Raw genomic sequence first — 23,755 nt, forward strand, 5'->3', positions numbered from 1 at the left:
CTCTAGGTCTACCCCTACCCCTCAGCATGCTGTATTACCAGGAATGCAGAAACACAACACTGTAATTAAATGTGCCGCTTATTGGCCTGTGGTTGGAGGCTGACTTCGCTTACGGAACGACAGGAAATAATTTGGCGCAAGCCTGCTGTAACACTTAGCTGGCTGCGTATTTATTTGGAGAAATACTACCCCCAGGAGACACGGACCCAGAACACTGAGCAGAGTGACAGGCAGGCCAAATAGATTTTTTCCAAATATTTTTTTCTAAAGGACCACTGCGTATATTCAATCTATAATATATGTCTTCTGGCTCTGCCTACACAATTCTGTCCCTGATGTGTGTGTCACGGAACTGCAGTGTTGCACTGTTATTAACTGCAACAGACCGGTGATTTCAGAGCCAGGAAATAATTTGGCGCAAGCCTGCTGTAACACTTAGCTGGCTGCGTATTTATTTGGAGAACTACTACCCCCAGCAGACACGGACCCAGAACACTGAGCAGAGTGACAGGCAGGCCAAATAGATTTTTTTCAAATATTTTTTTCTAAAGGACCACTGCGTATATTCAATCTATAATATATGTCTTCTGGCCCTGCCTACACAATTCTATCCCTGGAGTATTACTGCAGGACGCAATGCTCTGCACGGCCGATATACCAAAAAAAAAAAAAAGTGCAACACTGCAAAAAGCAGCCTCCACACTACTGCACACGGTTAGATGTGGCCCTAAGAAGGACCGTTGGGGTTCTTGAAGCCTACACTAACTCCTAACACTCTCCCTATAGCAGCTCCGGCACCAATAGCACTGTCCCTCAGCTATCTCACAACGCATCTGTGGCGAGCCGCGGGAGGGGCCGATTTTTATACTCGGGTGACACCTGATCTCGCCAGCCACTCACTGCAGGGGGGTGGTATAGGGCTTGAACGTCGCAGGGGGAAGTTGTAATGCCTTCCCTGTCTTTCTATTGGCCAGAAAAGCGCGCTAATGTCTCAGAGATGAAAGTGAAAGTAACCCGAACATCGCGTGGTGCTCGCCTCGAGTAACGAGCATCTCGAACACGCTAATACTCGAACGAGTATCAAGCTCGGACGAGTACGTTCGCTCATCTCTAGTCATTTTAAAAACAACACCACTTAATGTATTCACTGAGGGGGGTCAGGAGTATTTTTAGCCCACAGTTTTTTTTTCAGGAATAAATGCAGTTTAGAGGAGAAAAAATAACATTTCATATTTTTGCAAATATGTCATCTCCAAGGCAGTTTTTTTTCTATAGTGCACATGAAAATGAGGATTTACACTCTAAAATAGATACCCCTGTTTGTCCTGTGTTCAGAAACATACCCATTGTGGCCCTAATCTTATGTCTGTATGCACAACGGGGCCCAAACCGAAAGGAGCAGTCGGTGGCTTTCAGAACAGACATTTTGCTTGAAGGCATTTTAAGCCCCATTGCCCACTTGTAGAGCCACTGAGCAGCCAAAACCATAGAGAACCCCCACAAATTAACCCATTTTGAAAACTAGACCCCTTAACGAATTCATCTAGAGGTATACTGCGTATTTTGACTCCACAGTTTTTAAATGAATCTAAGCAAAACAGAAGGGAAACAATTACAATTTCCCTTTTTTTTTGCAAATTGCAAATTGTGTCATTTTATAAACAGTTTTTTTTGTACAGCACACATATGAATGAAGACTTTCACCCCAAAATGGATCCCCCTGTTTTTCTTGTGTTCAGAAACATAACCATTGTGGCCCTAATCTTATGTCTGTATGCACAAGTGGGCCCAAACTGAAAGGAGCAATCGGTGGCTTTCAGAACAGAGATTTTGCATGAAGGTGATTTAGGCCCCATTGCCCACTTGTGGAGCCCTTGAATGGCCAAAATGATAGAGAACTCCCACACAAATACCAACTGTGGCCCCCCCCATTTACTCACAGGAAACATGGCTAGACCTATAATGGAGGGAACACCAGTTGGATTTCACAGCACAACTGAATAAGTTCCAGGCCCCATCGCTCACTTGTGCAGAAAAAATAATCCCCCCCCCCACGCGCGCCCTTTTTGGTGTTCCCTAAATTTTAGATAAAAGTAATAATGTAAGCTGCGTTTTATGTCCGAAGACGAGTAATTACAGAGGCTGGTTGGGATGGACACTGGACACATGGGGCAATAAAATCGTGTTTCCCTCCTTCTGCTCCGATTATTTTTTGTGGGGTACTTCTTGACCTCAGCGGCATGGATGGGGTGTAAAAAGTGGCGCTCTGTGAGGCTTTGTAATCTTGCTGAGGTGCGGCGGTCTCACACAGAAGGCGCTCAACAAGCTGCTCCTGGAACTGCAGGAAGGCGAGGGTTCAAGGGGCTTCTTGTAAATTACGTGTTGTAGTTAGCGATCTAAATAATTCCGGGCTCACACAGCCGTATGTGGAATCCGCTTGCGGAGGCCCGCAGCGGACCCTAGCTGTGAGCCCGGCCATGGCGCTGCCTACAGCCATGTAATATATTGCGCATAACTCCGTACTCACGCAGGCGGTCATGCGCAGTACACAGTTTTTTGTTTGTATTTCCCGCACCATCGCTTAGCAATGGGTACCCGCAGCCCGTACACAATGTAGTTACATATTAGTTGCAGTTATATCCGCGACCATGGAGCACAATGGTCTCTATGTCACAGATATCTGCGGTAAAATAGAAACTGCTGCGTTCTGTTTTCTGCGAGTGGATTACGTAATTCCAACCCGCAAATGTGAGCAGAATTGTGTAATCCAATGCATTTGATTGATCCGCATATTACTGCATATTAGTTGTATGCGACCGGCTTAAGGTAGATCGCTACCTTTTTATCATATGACCGGGGACCGCTCAACGAGGCCACCGGTCACTGCTCCAAGCTCTCAGCGACTGTTGGTAGATTTTAATTTTACCGGGTTAACCGACGGGTGCATTCACAGAATCCGGATAAGGTTCACGGAGGAGGATCGCATCGGGGTTCAAATGCAGAGGCCTCTGGTAAAAAGTTTCATCTCCTCTCACTGATCGCATTGTTTTTTGTGGGAAAGTGTATTTTCAGTGATACCATTTAACCCCTTAACGACTGCCCCATCGGGAAACTACGTCCTCAGAAAGTGGGCTTTAATCCTAGAGGACGTAGTTTTATGCATCCTCTTTGGATTAATGCCCACTGGCCTGAGGACGTGACAGCTCCATGCTGTCGGTGCCCGCAGGTAGCCAACAGCATGGAGCTGTCATCCCAGGATGCGGGCAGTCCCCCCGGCATTGCGATCTGCGCTATCCAATCGATAGCGCCGATCGCAAAAAAGTAAACAAAACTGTGTAAAAAAGTAGTAATTCAGCTGCTCTGATGGATCGGATCCATCACGGCAGCTGAAAATACTCACACGGCTTGTCGGCGGTGTCCCCCAGAGATCTGGTCCTCCCGGACGCATATTTGTAGTTTCCGCTTAGGTTAAGCAGCGCTGCTGATTAGAGCCACCTGATTGGCTCTTCGGCACCACGTGACTACACAGCGTGCACGCGCATTGCCTTCAGCAGCCGTGCACTACACACTACAGTTAAGCAGACGTGCACTACACACTACAGTTAAGCAGCACGGGGTTAGGTTTAGGGTTAGGTTTACGGTTAGGTTTAGGATTACCTAAACCTAACCCTAACCCCAACCCTAACCCTAAACCTAACCCTAAACACTAACCGTAAACACTAAAACTAACCCTACACCTAACCCTAAACCTAACCCTAAACCCTAACCCCATGCTGCTTAAGTGTAGTGTGTAGCGCACGTCTGCTTAACTGTAGTGTGTAGTGCACGGCTGCTGAAGGCAATGCGCGTGCACGCTGTGTAGTCACGTGGTGCCGAAGAGCCAATCAGGTGGCTCTAATCAGCAGCGCTGCTTAACCTAAGCGTAAACTACAAATATGCCTCCCGGACCCGCCGGAGGCCTTCTGCGCATGTGCGCCAGGCGATGACGTCACGCGCACGCGCAGAAGCCCGGGTGTCCCCGGCAAATTTAAAATCTCCTGGCTCCCGGCTCCATTGGATACCGGCGATCGCGAAAAAGTTGAAAAAGTAAAAGAAAAGTGAAGTTTCACCTCCCCTCATGGATCCGATCCATGAGGGGAGGTGAAAATACTCACCCCTGGTCCTCTGCGATGTCCCGATGTCCCGGGACCCGAAATCCCCGTCTGCGCATGCGCGCCCGATGACTGACATCGGGCGCGTGCACAGAGGGGCTCGAGCCCCGGGAAATTCAAAATTCCTCTGCTCCTGGCTGCCATGTGTAGCCAAGAGCAGAGGGATGTCACTGGGGACATGATCACTGTCATCCAATGGATGACAGTGATCATGTAAAGTAAAAAAAAAAAGTGCAAAAAGTAAAAATAAAAAATAAAAAAGGGGTAAAAAGTAAAAAAAAAAAAGTGCAAAAAGTAAAAAAAAAAGTTTAAAAAACTTTTAAAAAGTTAAAAAAAGCTTGCGTTTCATCTCCCCCATGGATCATATCCGTGAGGGAGGATGAAATGACGTACCTAAGGCCCGTGGATTTATCCGCGGACCTTACCCCAGCTTCTGCCCACATGCCCGTCGCCAATATGGCAGGCGCATGCACAAAAGCCGTGGTAATTTAAAATCTCCCTGCTCCTGGCTAAAAAACTTAGCCGAGAGCCTGGAGATTTCACGGGGGGCCGCGGTGAGCCGTTCCTGGTCACGTGTTCGCCATTATCCAATGAATATTGGCGATCACGTAAAAGTAAAAAAAAGGTGAAGGTTCATCTTCCCTCACCGATGCGATTGGTGAGAGGAGATGAAACTTTTTACCGGAGGCCTCCGTATTTGCACCCCGACGCAATCTTCTTCCGTGAACTTACCCGGATTCTGCACATGTGACCGCCGGCAAAACACCGGACACATGCGAAGGAGTCGGGGAGCCCAGGAAACTTAAAATCTTCTTGCTCTCAGCGACCATCGGTCGCCGAGAGCCTGGAGCAGTGACAGGTGGCCTCATTGAGTGGTTCCCGGTCACGTGAAAAAAAGGTAGCGATCTATCTTTGGCCGGTCTCACATGACCTGATAGGAATTATGAATTCCGCATGCGTCTGATCCGCGGTATTACGCAGATCAATCGCATTGGATTACACAATTCCGCTCACATTAGCGGGTCGGAATTGCATAATCCACTCGCAGAAAAGAGAATGCAGCAGGTTCTATTTTACCGCGGATATCTGCAACATAGAGCCCATTGTGCTCCATGGTCGCGGATATACCCGCAGCCCATACGCAACTACGTTGGATACGGGCTGCGGGTACCCGTGTCATCGCTAAGCGACGGTGCGGGAAAAAAAACCGCAAAAAAAAAAGTGTACTGCGAATGACCGCCTGTGTGAGTACGCAGTTATGCGCAGTACATTATGTGGCCGTACGCAGGGTCACAGACGGGCTCACAGCTGGGATCCGCTGCGGGCCTCCGCAAGCGGATTCCGCCTACGGCTGCGTGAGCCCGGCGTTATTCAGACCACTACCTGTAATACGTATTTTACAAGAAGCCCTGGGAACGCTCGCCTTCCTGCAGTTCCAGGAGCAGCTTGTTGAGCGCCTTCTATGTGAGACCGCTGCACCTCATCAAGCTTACGGAGACTCACGGAGCGCCACTTTTTACACCCCATACCCGCTACTGAGGACACGATATACCCCCAAAAAGCATGAGAGGAGGGGGGGTACACGGTTTTATTGCCCCATGTTCCCATCTCAACCAGCCTCCGTAATTACCCGTCTTTGGAAATACTACACAGTTCACATTATTACTTTTATCTAAGATTTGGGGAACGCCGAAAAGGGCGTGGAGAGGGGGGGGGGGATGTTTTTAGGGAGTCAATTTTTATTCCGTACAAATGAGCAATGGGGCCTGGGATTTATTCAGTTGAGCCCTGCAATCCAACAGGTGTTCCCTCCATTACAGGCCTTGCCATGTTTCCTGTAAGTAGATTAGGGCCACAATGGGTATGTTTCTGAACACGGGACAAACGGGGGTATGCATTTTGGGGTGAACGTCTTCATTCCTATGCACACTGTACAAAAAAAACAGTTTTTAAATTGACAAAATTGCCAAAAAAAAAATGAAAATCGTAATTTTTTCCTTCTGCTTTGCTTTAATTTATTCAAATACTGTGGGGTCAAAATATGCAATACACCCCTAAATGAATTCGTTAAGGGGTCTAGTTTTTAAAATGGGGTCATTTGTGGGGGTTCTTTATAGTTTTGGACGCTCAATGGCTCTATAAGTGGGCAATGGGGCCTGGAATTTATTCCGTTGTACCCTAAAATCCAACGGGTGCTCCTTCCATTATAGGCCTAACCATGTGTCCTTTAAGAAGATTAGGGCCACAAGGGGTATGGTTCTGAACACGGGACAAACAGGGGTATCAATTTTGGGTTGAAAGTCTTCATTCCTATGTGTGCTGTACAAAAAAACCAGTTTTTAAATTGATACAACTGCCAAAAAAATGAAAATTGTAATTTTTTTCCTACTGTTTTGCTTAGATTTATTTAAAAATGGTAGTGTAAAAATACACAGTACACCCCTAGATAAATTCGTTAGGGGGTCTACTTTTTAAAATGGGGTCATTTGTGGGGGTTCTCTGTCGTTTTGGCCGCTCAAGGGCTCTACAAGTGGGCAATGGGGCCTAAATCACCTTCATGCTAAATTTCTGTTCTGAAAGCCACCGACTACTCCTTTCATTTTGGGCCCCGTTGTGCATCCAGACAAAAGATTTGGGCCACAATGGGTATGTCTCTGAACACGGGAGAAACAGGGGTATCCGTTTTGGGGTGCAAGTCTTCATTCATGTGTGTGCTGTACCAAAAAAACAGTTTTTAAAATGACAGAATTGCCAAAAAAACGAAAATCACAATTTTTTCCTTTTGCTTTGCTTCAATTCATTCAAAAACTGTGGGGTCAAAATGGGCAGTACACCCCTAGATAAATTTGTTAAGGGGTCTAGTTTTCAAAATTGGGACACTTGTGGGGGTTCTCTTCGATTTTGGCCGCTCAAGAGCTCTACAAATGTGCTATGGGGCCTAAAACGCCATCAAGGAAAATCTATGTTCTGAAAGCCACCGACTACTCCTTTCGTTTTGGGCCCCGTTGTGCATCCAGACATAAGATTAGGGCCACAATGGGTATGTCCCTGAACACGGGAGAAACAGGGGTATCCATTTTGGGGTGAAAGGCTTCATTCATGTGTGTGCTGTACAAAAAAACCTGTTTTTAAAATAACAGAATTGACAAAAAAACGAAAATCACAATTTTTTCCTTTTGCTTGGCTTGAATTCATTCAAGAACTGTGGGGTCAAAATGGGCAGTACACCCCTAGATAAATTCGTTAAGGGGTCTAGTTTTCAAAATGGTTTCACTTGTGGGCGTTCTCTTTGGTTTTGGCCACTCAAGAGCTCTACAAAAGTGCTATGGGGCCTAAAATGCCTTGAAGCTAAATTTATGTTCTGAAAGACACCGACTGCTCCTTTCGTTTTTGGTCCCGTTGTGCATCCAGACATAAGATTAGGGCCACAATGGGTATGTTTCTGAACACGGGAGAAACGGGGGTATCCATTTTGGGGTGTAAATCCTCATTTTCATGGGTTCTATAGGAAAAAAAAATATCTTTAAAATGACATATTTGCAAAAATAGGAAATTTTATTTTTTCTCCCCTAAATTGAACTAATTCCTGAAAAAAACTGGTGGGGTCAAAATACTCATGACACCTCTCAGTGAATACATTAAGGGGTGTAGTTTTTAAAATGGGGTCATTTGTGGGGGTATCTATTATTCTGACACTTATGAGCCTTTGCAAACTTGGCTTGGTGCAGGAAAACAAAGTGCTCCTCAAAATGCTGAAAAGTAATGTTAAATTTGTACGTCCTCTAAATGGTTAAAAAAAACACAAAAGTTTTTCAAGTGTGCATTCAGAATAAAGTAAACAGATGGAAATACATATCTTGTCAAAAATTTGTACACTATGTTCGGACATATTTGAGATATTACAGTTGAAAATGTGAAAAAATGACAATTTTTTTCAAAATTTTCCCAATTTTGGCGCTTTTAATAAATATACACAAATTATATCGGTCTCTTTTTACAACCTAAATGAAGTACAACATGTGGCGAAAAAACAGTGTCAGAATCACTTGGATATGTAAAGCCTTTACGGAGTTATGCTACGTTGAACGACGCATGTCAGATTTCCAAAATTTGCCTCCGTCACTAAGGCGCAAACAGGCTTTGTCACTAAGGGGTTAATGTATCATCATAATATATATTGTATAATGGATGGAAATACATGGTGCACTAAAAAAGGCATAACATTCGGTGGTCAGTGCCGTTACAGTGATACCAATTTTATTTAGTTTTTATGTTTTATTACTTCTAGAGATTTTTTAAAAAAACCTTTACTGAAAATTTGTATTTAGTTGCCACATTCTGGGACCTATAGCTTTTATTATTTTTCCATGGATGGGGCGGTGTGATCAGTAGTTTTTATTGGTTCCATTTTTGGGTACATATGACTTTTTGATTACTTTTTATTCCTATTCCCTAAAAGAATGCAATTCTGCCATTCTGATTTGTTTATCACATTTACTGTGCAGTAGAGATAATGTCATATTTTAATAGCTCAGACTTTTTTTTAATAGTGAGACATTATTCGAAATATATAAAAAATGGACATAATAGGACTCATTGATCTACTCTATACTACAACAGATCATCTAAATATAGTGGTACTGTGTTTCCCTGAAAATAAGACACTGTCTTATATTACTTTTTGCCCCAAAAGAGGTACATTATCTTATTTACGGGGGGTTTGTGACATCATTGAATGGCTGTGGTTGGTTAATCCAGCCCCAGCTTTCATTGGCTGATGCGGCGCTGTATTAACCTGTGTATTAATTTGTGATTTTCCTTAAGATCCCTTGCCAGTGCACTATTCATTGGAACGTACGCAACTACAAATAGTGAAGAAAGTCAAATATCTGGGAGTTGTGATATCTTCTAAGCCTCAAGACTAGAGATGAGCGAGCACCAAAATGCTCGGGTGCTCGTTACTCGGGACGAAATTATCGCGATGCTCGAGGGTTCGTTTCGAGTAACGAACCCCATTGAAGTCAATGGGCGACCCGAGCATTTTTGTATTTCGCCGATGCTCGCTAAGGTTTTCATGTGTGAAAATCTGGGCAATTCAAGAAAGTGATGGGAACGACACAGCAACGGATAGGACAGGCGAGGGGCTACATGTTGGGCTGCATCTCAAGTTCACAGGTCCCACTATTAAGCCACAATACCGGCAAGAGTGCCCCCCCCCCTCCCAACAACTTTTACTTCTGAAAAGCCCTCATTAGCAATGCATACCTTAGCTAAGCACCACACTACCTCCAACAAAGCACAATCACTGCCTGCATGACACTCCACTGCCACTTCTCCTGGGTTACATGCTGCCCAACCCCCCCTGCACGACGCAGTGTCCACAGCACACACAAAAGTGTCCCTGCGCAGCCTTCAGCTGCCCTCATGCCACACCACCCTCATGTCTATTTATAAGTGCGTCTGCCATGACGAGGAACCGCAGGCACACACTGCAGAGGGTTGGCACGGCTAGGCGGCGACCCTCTTTAAAAGGGGCGGGGTGATAGCCCACAATGCTGTACAGAAGCAATGAGAAATATAATCCTGTGCCACCGCCATCAGGAGCTGCACACGTGGGCATAGCAATGGGGAACCTATGTGCCACACTATTCATTCTGTCAAGGTGTCTGCATGCCCCAGTCAGACCGCGGTTTTTAATTCATAGACACAGGCAGGTAAAACTCCCTATTGTGAAGTCCCTGTGGACCGACAGCATGGGTGGCTCCCTGGAACCCACCGGCGGTACATAAAAATATCCCATTGCATTGCCCAACACAGCTGAGGTAGTAATGTTGTGCTTAATGCAGCTGGGCTTCGGCCCACACTGCATGCCCCAGTCAGACTGGGGTTCTTTACAAGTGGCAACAGATGCATTTATAATTCCCTGTGGACCCACAGCATGGGTGGCTCCCTGGAACCCACCGGCGGTACATAGAAATATCCCATTGCATTGCCCAACACAGCTGAGGTAGTAATGTCGTGCTTAATGCAGGTGGGCTTCGGCCCACACTGCATGCCCCAGTCAGACTGGGGTTCTTTACAAGTGGAAACAGATGCATTTATAATTCTCTGTGGACCCACAGCATGGGTGGGTGACAGGAAGCCACCGGTGGTACATAGAAATATCCCATTGCATTGCCCAACACAGCGGATGTAACGTCAGCTGTAATGCAGGTGGGCTAAAAATTCATTTGATTACACTGTAGGCGAGGGCCCACAAAAATTGCTGTATCAACAGTACTAATGTACATCAGAAAAATTGGCCCTGGCCAACCAAGAGGGCAGGTGAAACCCATTAATCGCTTTGGTTAATGTGGCTTAAAGGGGTTGTCCCGCGGCAGCAAGTGGGTCTATACACTTCTGTATGGCCATATTAATGCACTTTGTAATATACATTGTGCATTAATTATGGGCCATACAGAAGTTATAAAAAGTTTTATACTTACCTGCTCCGTTGCTGGCGTCCTCGTCTCCATGGTGCCGACTAATTTTCGCCCTCCGATGGCCAAATTAGCCGCGCTTGCGCAGTCCAGGTCTTCTCCTGTTCTCTATGGGGCTCCGTGTAGCTCCGTGTAGCTCCGCCCCGTCACGTGCCGATTCCAGCCAATCAGGAGGCTGGAATCGGCAGTGGACCGCACAGAAGAGCTGCGGTCCACGGAGGCAGAGGATCCCGGCGGCCATCTTCACAGGTAAGTATAGAAGTCACCGGAGCGCGGGGATTAAGGTAAGCGCTCCGGTGAGCTTTCTGTACGTCCCTGCATCGGGGTTGTCTCGCGCCGAACGGGGGGGGGGGGGGTTTGAAAAAAAAAAAACCCCGTTTCGGCGCGGGACAACCCCTTTAAGTGGTAACTAGGCCTGGAGGCAGCCCAGTTTAACGAAAAATTGGTTCAAGTTAAAGGGGTGGTCTCGCGAAACAAAGTGGGGTTATACACTTCCGTATGGCCATATTAATGCACTTTGTAATATACATCGTGCATTAAATATGAGCCATACAGAAGTTATTCTACTTACCTGCTCCGTTGCTAGCGTCCTCGTCTCCATGGTTCCGTCTAAATTCGCCGGCAGCTTGCTTTTTTAGACGCGCTTGCGCAGTCCGGTCTTCTCCATTCAGCACGAGCCGCTTCAGTGTGCTCCCCGCTACAGCTCTTCTGCGCATGCGCAGACGAGCTGTCACTGCTCGGGAGCGCGCTGGAGCGGCCATTCTGTACCTTCCTCTGTTAGAGGAAGGTGCAGAGCTGCCGAGCTGTCCGGAGAAGCCGCCCAGCTGTCCCGCCGTCCAGGTAAGTGATGGGCCGGGGGGGCTGCCGCTGCGCCGGGCTGCGCCGGGGGGGGGCTGCCGCTGCGCCGGGGGAACTAGCGCTGGGCCGGGGGGGGGGCTGTCGCTGGGCCGGGGGGGGGGCTGTCGCTGCGCCGGGGGAACTAGCGCTGGGCCGGGGGGGGGGCTGTCGCTGGGCCGGGGGGGGGCTGTCGCTGCGCCGGGGGAACTAGCGCTGGGCCGGGGGGGGCTGTCGCTGGGCCGGGGGGGCTGCCGCTGTGATGGGGGAACTAGCGCTAGGCCGGGGGGGCTGCCGCTGTGATGGGGGGGGCTGTCGCTGCGCCGGGGGAACTAGCGCTGGGCCGGGGGGGCTGCCGCTGTGATGGGGGAACTAGCGCTGGGCCGGGGGGGCTGCCGCTGTGATGGGGGGGGCTGTCGCTGCGCCGGCGGAACTAGCGCTGGGCCGGGGGGGCTGCCGCTGTGATGGGGGAACTAGCGCTAGGCCGGGGGGGGGCTGCCGCTGTGATGGGGGGGGGCTGTCGCTGCGCCGGGGGAACTAGCGCTGGGCCGGGGGGGGGCTGTCGCTGGGCCGGGGGGGCTGCCGCTGTGATGGGGGGGGGGGCTGCGCCGGTTACCTTCTGCCTGGCGGTGGGTGACAGGTCGGCCGTGTTCACTCCAGGGGTCCGGTCGGCGGCTGCGGGGCGTCTGGTTGCCATGGAGACACAGCTGGTAGCGTCTCGGGAGCGCGCACGTCGGGCTACAGCAAGCCATGCGAAAAGAGCTGGCGGCCATCTTGGGAAAAAGTTTTATAAGTTGCTGAAATGCTGGAACGGTAAGTAGAAACCAGCTAGGAAAGTAATTTACAGGGGTAATTAGTAATGTATGTTTAATTAGGGGGACTGGGCAAAAAAAAAAATTCACTGCTTCCTCGAGACATCTCCTTTAAAGTTTCAACGCTTTTAAGAGCATTGAAACATATAAAAAAATTTAAGAAAAATTATATGACTGAGCCTTGTGGGCCTAAGAAAAATTGCCCGTTCGGCGTGATTACGTGAGGTTTCAGGAGGAGGAGCAGGAGGAGGAGGAGGAATATTATACACAGATTGATGAAGCAGAAATGTCCCCATTTTGGATGGTGAGAGAGAACGATGCTTCCATCCGCGGGTGCAGCCTACGTATTGCTTAGGTATCGCTGCTGTCCGCTGGTGGAGAAGAGAAGTCTGGGAAAATCCAGGCTTTGTTCATCTTGATGAGTGTTAGCCTGTCGGCACTGTCGGTTGACAGGCGGGTACGCTTATCTGTGATGATTCCCCCAGCCGCACTAAACACCCTCTCTGACAAGACGCTAGCCGCAGGACAAGCAAGCACCTCCAGGGCATACAGTGCGAGTTCAGGCCACGTGTCCAGCTTCGACACCCACTAGTTGTAGGTGGCAGAGGCGTCACGGAGGACGGTCGTGCGATCGGCTACGTACTCCCTCACCATCCTTTTACAGTGCTCCCGCCGACTCAGCCTTGACTGGGGAGCGGTGACACAGTCTTGCTGGGGAGCCATAAAGCTGTCCAGGGCCTTAAAGACTGTTGTATTGCCTGTGCTGTACATGCTGCTCGACCTCCGCACCTCCCCTGCTACCTGGCCCTCGGAAGTGCGCCTTCTGCCACTAGCGCTGTCAGATGGGAATTTTACCATCAGCTTGTCCGCCAGGGTCCTGTGGTATAGCAACACTCTCGAACCCCTTTCCTCTTCGGGAATGAGAGTGGAAAGGTTCTCCTTATACCGTGGGTCGAGCAGTGTGTACACCCAGTAATCCGTAGTGGCCAGAATGCGTGCAACGCGAGGGTCACGAGAAAGGCATCCTAACATGAAGTCAGCCATGTGTGCCAGGGTACCTGTACGCAACACATGGCTGTCCACACTAGGAAGATCACTTTCAGGATCCTCCTCCTCCTCCTCAGGCCATACACGCTGAAAGGATGACAGGCAAGCAGCATGGGTACCGTCAGCAGTGGGCCAAGCTGTCTCTTCCCCCTCCTCCTCATCCTCCTCATGCTCCTCCTCCTCCTCCTGAACGCGCTGAGATATAGACAGGAAGGTGCTCTGACTATCCAGCGACATACTGTCTTCCCCCGGCTCTGTTTCCGAGCGCAAAGCGTCTGCCTTTATGCTTTGCAGGGAACTTCTCAAGATGCATAGCAGAGGAATGGTGACGCTAATGATTGCAGCATCGCCACTCACCACCTGGGTAGACTGCTCAAAGTTTCGAAGGACCTGGCAGATGTCTGCCAACCAGGCCCACTCTTCTGAAAATAATTGAGGAGGCTGACTCCCACTGCGCCGCCCATGTTGGAGTTGGTATTCTACTATAACTCTACGCTGCTCATAGAGCCTGGCCAACAGGTGGGGCGTAGAGTTCCACCGTGTGGGCACGTCGCACAGCAGTCGGTGCACTGGCAGATTAAACCGATGTTGCAGGGTCCGCAGGGTGGCAGCGTCCGTGTGGGACTTGCGGAAATGTGCGCAGAGCCGGCGCACCTTTCCGAGCAGGTCTGACAAGCGTGGGCAGCTTTTCAGAAAGCGCTGAACCACCAAATTAAAGACGTGGGCCAGGAATGGCACGTGCGTGAGGCTGCCGAGCTGCAGAGCCGCCACCAGGTTACGGCCGTTGTCACACACGACCATGCCCGGTTGGAGGCTCAGCGGCGCAAGCCAGCGGTCGGTCTGCTCTGTCAGACCCTGCAGCAGTTCATGGGCCGTGTGCCTCTTATCTCCTAAGCTGAGTAGTTTCAGCACGGCCTGCTGACGCTTGCCCACCGCTGTGCTGCCACGACGCGCGACACCGACTGCTGGCGACGCGCTGCTGCTGCTGACACATCTTGATTGCGAGACAGAGGTTGCGTTGGAGGAGGAGGAGGGTGGTTTAGTGGAGGAAGCATACACCGCCGCAGATACCACCACCGAGCTGGGGCCCGCAATTCTGGGGGTGGGTAGGACGTGAGCGGTCCCAGGCTCTGACTCTGTCCCAGCCTCCACTAAATTCACCCAATGTGCCGTCAGGGAGATGTAGTGGCCCTGCCCGCCTGTGCTTGTCCACGTGTCCATTGTTAAGTGGACCTTGGCAGTAACCGCGTTGGTGAGGGTGCGTACAATGTTGCGGGAGACGTGGTCGTGCAGGGCTGGGACGGCACATCGGGAAAAGTAGTGGCGACTGGGAACTGAGTAGCGCGGGGCCGCCGCCGCCATCATACTTTTGAATGACTCCGTTTCCACAACCCTATACGGCAGCATCTCAAGGCTGATAAATTTGGCTATGTGGACGGTTAACGCTTGAGCGTGCGGGTGCGTGGCGGCGTACTTGCGCTTGCGCTCAAACAATTGCGCTAGCGACGGCTGGACGGTGCGGTGCGAGACATTGCTGGATTGGGCCGAGGACAGCGGAGGTGAGGGTGTGGGTGCAGGCCAGGAGACGGTAGTGCCTGTGTCCTCAGAGTGGGGTTGGATCTCAGTGGCAGGTTGGGGCACAGGGGGAGAGGCAGCGGTGCAAACCGGAGGCGGTGAACGGCCTTCGTCCCACCTTGTGGGGTGCTTGGCCATCATATGTCTGCGCATGCTGGTGGTGGTGGCTCCCCGGCTGATCTTGGCGCGACAAAGGTTGCACACCACTGTTCGTCGGTCGTCAGGCGTCTCTGTGAAAAACTGCCAGACCTTAGAGCACCTTGGCCTCTGCAGGGTGGCATGGCGCGAGGGGGCGCTTTGGGAAACAGTTGGTGGATTATTCTGTCTGGCCCTGCCTCTACCCCTGGCCACCGCACTGCCTCTTGCAACCTGCCCTGCTGCTGCCCTTGCCTCCCCCTCTGAAGACCTGTCCTGAGTAGGCGTTGCAAACCAGGTGGGGTCAGTCACCTCATCGTCCTGCTGCTCTTCCTCCGAATCCTCTGTGCGCTCCTCCCTCGGACTTACTGCCCTTACTACTACCTCACTGATAGACAACTGTGTCTCATCGTCATCGTCCTCCTCACCCACTGAAAGGTCTTGAGACAGTTGCCGGAAGTCCCCAGCCTCATCCCCCGGACCCCGGGAACTTTCCAATGGTTGGGCATCAGTGACGATAAACTCCTCTGGTGGGAGAGGAACCACTGCTGCCCAATCTGAGCAGGGGCCCGAGAACAGTTCCTGGGAGTGTTCCCGCTCCTGAGCATGTGTCATTGTAGGGGAGTGAGGAGGCTGGGAGGAAGGAGGAGCAGCAGCCAGAGGATTCGGATTTGCAGCACTGGATGGCACAGAACTGTGGGTGGACGATAGGTTGCTCGAAGCACTTTCTGCCATCCATGACAGGACCTGCTCACACTGCTCATTTTCTAATAAAGGTCTCCTGCGTGGACCCATTAATTGTGCGATGAATGTGGGGACGCCAGAAACGTGCCTCTCTCGTAATCGCGCAGCAGTCGGCTGCGATACACCTGGATTAGGAGTTCGGCCTGTGCCCACACCCTCACTTGGCCCTCCGCGTCCTTGGCCGCGTCCACGTCCTCTAGGCCTACCCCTACCCCTCAGCTTGCTGTATTACCAGTGATTTGATTTCCCAGGCAGGAAATAAATTGGCGCAAGCCTGCTGTTAAACGTAGCTGGCTGCGTATGATTTCTTTACGTTCTCCACCCACCACACACGTACCCAGAACGCTGAGGACTGTCAGAGGCAGGCCAAATAGAATGTTTCCCTTTTTTTGTTAAAGAAAAGGCCCACTGCGTATATTCAATCAATAATAAATATGTCTTCTGGCCCTGCAAATGTGTCACAGAACTGCAGGGTTGCAGAGTTATTAACTACAGCAGAGCGGTGATTTTTCCCAGGCAGGAAGGAAATTGGCGCAAGCCTGCTGTTAAACGTAGCTGGCTGCGTATGATTTCTTTACGTTCTGCACCCACCACACACGTACCCAGAACGCTGAGGACTGTCAGAGGCAGGCCAAATAGAATGTTTCCCTTTTTTTTAAAGAAAAGGCCCACTGACTATATTCAATCAATAATATATGTCTTCTGCCCCTGCCTACACAATTCTGTCCCTGTAGTATTACTGCAGGGCGCAATGCTCTGTACAGCCGATTTAAAAAAAAAAAAAATGCAACACTGCTAACAGCAGCCTGCACAGTTCTGCACACGGTTAAATGTGGCCCTAAGAAGGACCGTTGGGGTTCTTGAAGCCTACACTCACTCCTAACACTCTCCCTGCCTAACCACCACTTCTGTCCCTGTAGTATTACTGCAGGGCGCAATGCTCTGCACAGCCGATTTTGAAAAAAAAAAAAATGGGCAACACTGCTAACAGCAGCCTCCACACTACTGCACACGGATAGATGTGGCCCTAAGAAGGACCGTTGGGGTTCTTGAAGCCTACACTCACTGCTAACACTCTCCCTACAGCAGCTCCAACACTATAGCACTGTCCCTCAGCTAACTCACAAGGCATCTGAGGCGAGCCGCGGGAGGGGCCGACTTTTATACTCGGGTGACACCTGATCTCCCCAGCCACTCACAGCAGGGGGGGTGGTATAGGGCTTGAACGTCACAGGGGGGAGTTGTAATGCCTTCCCTGTCTTTCAATTGGCCAGAAAAGCGCGCTAACGTCTCAGAGAGGAAACTGAAAGTAACCCGAACATCGCGTGGTACTCGTTATGAGTAACGAGCATCCCGAACACCCTAATATTCGCCCGAGCATCAAGCTCGGACGAGTACGTTCGCTCATCTCTACTCAAGACTATATTTCTGCTAATCTCCTTCCATTTGTCAGGACTGGGGTCCGGGATACTGGAGGTCCCTGAAAAACCTGCAACCCCTGTCCCTACCTAATTGCCCCCCCTGGGCTAAGCCCCAGGGCGACAACTGGGCAACGGTCCCTATGCTCACTAAGGAAGGGGGACACAGGGTCTCATGAACAGACAGACACTGGAACAAACAACACCAAGGCGAGTCAGACTATCCAGGTCGGCAACAACAGGGTACGTGGTACAAGAGGGTCAGGTAAAGGCAACGTCAGGTCGAAAAAACAGGAGTCAAAACACAAAGTATGCAGGTGTAACCGGAAGACCAAACTAACACTGGCACTGGTATGCAGACACAAGCAGGTTTGAATCCTGTCAGAGCTCCCGCCCCAGCAGCTGATTGGGGCGGGGAGACTGACAGCCAGGTACAGCCAACCATGCTGGGAAACCTGCCCACAGCCCTGCAGGAGGCAGAGAAGGAGAGGCGTGCTGCGTTGCCATGGTGCCGAGGACACAACGCGGGGCAGACCCCAGCACGTCCCTAGCCACCCAATGGCAAAAAGGAGACCGGTGGCCAGGGGAGGTAACGAGAACCGGGGCTCCCCTGCGCCGCACAGCAGCCGCCTGAGTGACAGGTCTGGCAGCGAGGGTACGGAGGATCCACGAGCCGCCGGTCCTGACACCATTGGTACAAATGTTTCATGATAAGGTCAAAGTCTGGAATCGTATCCCATTGTCGACAATTGGCAAGGAAATTCTTATCAAAATGGATCAGATGCCACAAGTCCTTTATGTACTTCAAAACTCTCCGGTTTGGATTCCATCACAAGATTTTTTAGACTCCATATGATATTTAGGAGTTTATTAGGAAGTCCACTAGAATTAAATTGGAGATTCTTCGAAGAGATAAATGGTCTGGAGGGTCAGCAATTCCAAATGTTTGGATATATTTTTGATATCTCAATTGCAATAGTTGGAGGGGTGGGGAGAAGGCAATGCGATCAGCGCAATTCAATGGATAGTGCCAATCGCAATAAAGTCAATAAAAAGTTTTTAAAAGTTTCTGCTTCCATCACAGATCGGATCCATGGGGGCAGCTGCGCGTACTCACGCCCGTCCTCTGTGATATTTTGCGGTGATCTGGTCCTCCAGGACGTGACGCTGCTATTCTGCGCATGAGCCTGGTTTGTCAGGGAGATTTGAAATCTCCTGGCTCCTGGCTTCTGAAAGTAACCAGGAGGCAGGGCTTATCACCGGGTACTGTGGTGACCAGTCCCCAGGCCCGTGATCGCCGGTATCCAATGGATACCGGCGATCACGGAAAAGTTAAAAACAAGTTTTAAAAAGTTAAAGTTCCAGCTGGCATCATGGATTGGATCCATGGGGCAGCTAAAAAAACTCAACCCCATCCTCCGTGATATCCTGTGGTGATCTGGACCTGGCGCGGGCTTCTGTGCACGCGCAAATTTAAAATCTGCCTGCACCCGGCTGTCAAAGATAGCTGAGTGCAGGGAGATGGGACCAAGAACCGCTGTATGTGGTTCCCGGTTACATGATTAGTTATCCATTGGATAAAAAAAGTTAAAATAAAAGTTTAAAAAGTTAAAGCTTCATCTCCGCTTTCAGATCGTATCCGTAAGGATAGATGAAATTACATAGCTAACGTCCCCGGATTTGTCCCACAATGGGATCTTACCACGGCTTCTGCGCATGTGCCTGACAGCAATATGGCAGATTCATGCGCAAAGGTTGAGGATTGTCCAGGAAATTTAAAATCTTCTTACTCTTGGCTACCAAAGGAGATGTCACGGGCGCTGCGTTGAGCGGTTCCTGGTCAGGTGATCACCGTTATCCAACAGATAATGGCGATCACATAAAAGTAAAAAAAAAAATTTGAAGTTTCATCTTCCCTCACCGATGCGATCGGTGAGAGGAGATGAAACTTTTCACAGGAGGCCTCCGTATTTGAACCCCGACACGATCTTCCTCCACGGACCTTACCCGGATTCTGTGCATGCACCCATCGGTACCTAGTCACATGATAAAAAAGTGGCGGTCTACCTTAGGCCGGTCTCACACGACCGGATTTGAATTACAGATTCCACATATGTCTGATCTGCGTTAATAGGCAGATCGATGTAATTCATTGGATTACACAATTCCGCTCACATTAGCGGGTTGGAATTATGTAATCCACTCGCAGAAAACACAATGCAGCAGGTTCTATTTTACCGCGGATATTCGCAACATAGAGCCCATTGTGCTCCATGGTCGTGGATATACCCGCAGCCAATACGTAACTACATTGTGCACGGGCTGCGGGGCCCCATGTCATCGCTAAGCGACCGTGCGGGAAATACAAACAAAAAAAGGTGTAGTGTGCATGACCGTCTATGTGAGTAGGCAGTTATGCGCAGTACATTACGCAGCCATACACAGGGCCACAGCCGGTCTCATAGCTGGGATCCGCTGCGGGCCTCCACAAGCGTATTCCACATCCGGCCATGTGAGCCCGGCCTTATTCAGATCACTACCTGTATTACGTAATTTACAAGAAGTCCCAGAAATGCTCGCCTTCTTGCAGTTCCAGGAACAGCTTGTTGAGCTCTTTCTGTGTGAGACCGCCGCACCTCAGCAAGTTTACGAAGCCTCACAGAGTGCCACTTACTACACCCCATCCCTGCCACTCAGGGCCAGAAATACCCCCTAAAAAAGCATGGCAGGAGGAGGGATACCCGGTTTTATTGCCTCATGTGCCCATCCTAACCAGCCTCCGTAATTACACCTGTCTTCAGATATACCACACAGTTTATATTACTTTTATCTAAGATTTAGAGAATGCCTAAAGGGGCACGGAGGGGGGAATTATTGGACAATTATTTGAACACAGGACAAACAGGCATATCCATTTTGGGGGGTAAATCCTCATTTTCATGTGCTCTGTAGAAAAAAAAAATGACATCTTTGCAAAAATATGAAATTTTATTTTTTTCCCCTCTAAATTGCAATAATTCCTGAAAAAAAATGGGGTAAAAATACTCCTGACCCCTCAGTAAATACATTAAGGGGTGCAGTTTTTAAAATGGGGTCATTTTTGGGGGTATCTATCATTCTGATACGTATGAGCCTTTGCAATCTTGGCTTGTTGCAGGAAAACAAAATGTTCATTTATCTCCTAAATGGTTTAAAAAAATGAAAGTTTTTCAAATGTGCATCCAGAATAAAGTAAACAGATGAAACTAGATATCGTATCAAAAAATTTGTACAGTGTGTTTGCACATATTTGAGATATTTCAATTGAAAATGTGAAAAAATGATAATTTTTTCAAAATGTTCCCAATTTTGGCACTTTTAATAAATATACACAAATTCTATCGGTCTATTTTTACCACCTAAATGAAGTACAATATGTGGCAAAAAAAAACAATGTCAGAATCACTTGGATATGCAAAGCCTTTACGGAGTTATTCTATGTTAAAGTGACACGTGTCAGATTTCCAAAATTTGGCTCTGTCGCTAAGGCGCAAACAGGATTAGTCACTAAGGGGTTAATGATTAATTTATGGAATAAATTGAAGCAGATTTTAAAATTAGTTGGATTTACTATGTATGCCCCTCTGGAGGGATTTTCATCATGTGAAAAGAGAGGGGTAATGTTTTTTTGGAACAGGAACATTCTGTGGGTCTTTTTTACAGTTTTGAACAATTTAGAGAACTTAATGAGGTTCCCATAGTTACTTCTTCCAGTTTCTTCAACTACACCTTGCGTTTGCTACTCAGGCCTGATGAATTGTCTTGGGTGTTCTGTGGCTACAAAGGGCGTAATATCTTCCTTATATAGACAGATGCTTTCTTACTATTTGCAGCAATTCTCAATAAAGGTATAAGGTAAATGGTAAACAGAATTCGGCTGTATTAGGGAAGATAAATGGGCCGCGGTGCTACGTATGATCCCAATGATATCTCTATCAGAAGGTGAACAAGTATCGCAATTGTATTTAGTGCATAGAGTTTATCGCACTCCATCAAACTTCTTTAACAAGGGTATTATATTAAACTCAGACTGTCTGAAATGTTTCATGGATGGTGCAGATTTAATGCACATGTATTGGGATTGAGTAAAATTGTGTGAGTTTTGGAATGGTGTATTGACGATAATTTTAAAAATATTGTGTCGATATTGGTCTTAGCCCCAGAACATGTGTATTAAGTATTGTTGATGGGCTTGATGGACGTACTCTTCTGCGAATTCAGAGAGCATTGTATCAGGTGGAAAAGCTGATGGCTACCCATTAGATGCAGCCTGCCTGTATACCCGGATTAAAAATTAACCTAAGATTTATATCTTGTAATATCCTTCCCCTCTAGAAAGACATCAAGTCCCCTTTTAAACTCCTCTATGGATTTTGCCATCACCACATCCTCAAGCAGAGAGTTCCACAGTCTCACTGCTCTTACAGTAAAGAACCCTTTTCTGTGTTGGCAACAGACTGCTAAAGAACAAGGAGGCGCAATGAGCAAGAGTCACCAATAGGTGGAACATTTCTACTACCATGTTACCCCCAAAATTAGACACTGTCTTATATTAATTTTTGCCTTTAAAAGAGGCACAGTGTCTTATTTTCAGGGGGTGTCTTATAATATTTACCTAGCAGCCAATGTTCAGGTACCTGCAGGCTGCCGTGTCCTCCTGCACGCCGACAAAACATTTCTTCCTGGAAGCGGGACTTGAATACCCTACCACCAGCAAGCTAATGCTCTGATTGGTTAATTGAGCACCGCATCAGCCAAAGAGAGCCAGCGCTCGATTAACCAATCACAGCCATTCCTTGAATGATATCATTCAATAGCTGTGATTGGTTAATCCAGCGCCAGCTTTCATTGGCTGACATGGCGCTCGATTAACCTATCAGAGCATTAGCTTGCTGGAAGCAGGGCATTCAAGCCCAGCTACCAGGAAGAACTGCTCTGTCTGCATTAAGGAGGACATGGAAGCAGCAGCCCAGCACAAGAACCCAAACGCCGGTTGCTATGTGAGGTTTTTTTGCATGTAGCCTAGCTAGGTCTTATTTTGGGGGGAAGGCTTATATTTCAAGATCCCCCCTCTGAAAATCAGGAAATGTCTTATGATCAGGGTAGGGCTTATTATTGGGGAAACACGGTATTATTGACTGAGGATTTCGATGGTTTTCATCAGATGATGTCACATCTTGCATATTTTTTTTCCACATGCTGAAATCAATGTAAAGTTGCAGTATGACGCAGAATGATCAGATTAATGTCATTTGTGTCATATTTATTCATATCCTCCATGTGTTTTAATTACAGGTTTTGATGACGATATCAAGATATCACTAGGACTCTCACTGGCGGCGTCAGAGAATCCTGGCTTGTTACTGGTACGTCTGTAGTTTACCTCTGTGTCGTCTTCATATCTGGGGATGCCTGTCCATATCGGAGTCCGTGCACATCACATGTATGTTGTCTACAACTGTAGACCTAATAATGGGATGCATGTAATGTAATCACAGACTATGCAGCTCAAGTACTAGTCCAGTGGTTGCAAAGAAGAGAATCTCCAGCAGGATATCATCCTTGTGCCTTCTAGAATATGAATAATATATTGATGATGGTGGTGATATTAATGGTGATCATGGTGATGGCAATGTTGATGGTGGTGGTGATAATGGTTGTGATGGTGATGATGGTGGTGCTAATGATGATGGTGCTGGTGGTGATGTTGATGGTATTGGTGGTGATGATGGTGATTATGGTGGTGATGATGATGTTGATGGTGGTTGTGGTGGTGATGGTGCTGATGATGGTCCTGATGTTTTTGATGGTGGTGTTGGTAGTGATGATGGTGGTGGTGATGGTGATGGTGATAGAGGTGGTGCTGATGTTGATAATATTGATGGTGGGGGGTGATGATGTTGATAATATTGATGATGGTGGGGGTGATGATGATAATATTGATGATGGTGGTGGTGATGATGGTGGGTGTGATGATGTTGATGGTGGTTGTGGTGTTGTTGATGGTGGTTGTGGTGATGTAGATGGTGATGATGGTGGTTATGGTGGTGATGATTTTGATAGCGATGGTGGTGAAAGTGATATTCAGATTCATATAAAAACATATATTTTACAAGAAATATGTATTTGTTCCTCTTATGTATCACAGGCGTGTGGGCCGACCTTACAGAGAAGCTGCGGACAGAACATCTACGTCAATGGACGTTGCTACCAGTTAGACCAAAACCTGAATGTACAGAGCACCCTGTCAGCACCCCCACCAGGTAACCCGCTTTTGTCAGGGAAATTTCTGCGTACAGCACCAATCAGGCCCACCCCAATGCCCCGCTGCCGGCGCTAAAGAAGAGACACCACACACGGAGGTCTGGTATAGTTCCTCACACGGGGACATAACTGCGCACTTTATTACAGATTACATGGGATCTTATACCCTTTGGTCTCATCACTAGGAATGGGTGATGGTCTCATTGGCTCAAATTCACTGCATAACCATATATGTTAAAGGGGTTGTCCCGCGGCAG

The 23,755-nt window shown here is 48.5% G+C and overlaps 1 protein-coding gene across 1 annotated transcript in view; it reads left to right on the forward strand.

Moving 5' to 3' along the window:
- LOC136577311 (integrin alpha-M-like) overlaps nucleotides 1–23,755 on the forward strand; it is a 141,928-nt gene that overhangs the window by 10,400 nt on the left and 107,773 nt on the right. The window contains exons 4-5 of the mRNA XM_066577181.1: nucleotides 22,530–22,600; nucleotides 23,383–23,497. Coding sequence (XP_066433278.1) covers nucleotides 22,530–22,600; nucleotides 23,383–23,497 — 186 coding nt within the window. The remainder of the gene's footprint in view (nucleotides 1–22,529; nucleotides 22,601–23,382; nucleotides 23,498–23,755) is intronic.

The sequence above is a fragment of the Eleutherodactylus coqui genome, chromosome 8 (genome assembly GCF_035609145.1).
Source record: "Eleutherodactylus coqui strain aEleCoq1 chromosome 8, aEleCoq1.hap1, whole genome shotgun sequence".
Taxonomy (NCBI): Eukaryota; Metazoa; Chordata; class Amphibia; order Anura; family Eleutherodactylidae; genus Eleutherodactylus; species Eleutherodactylus coqui.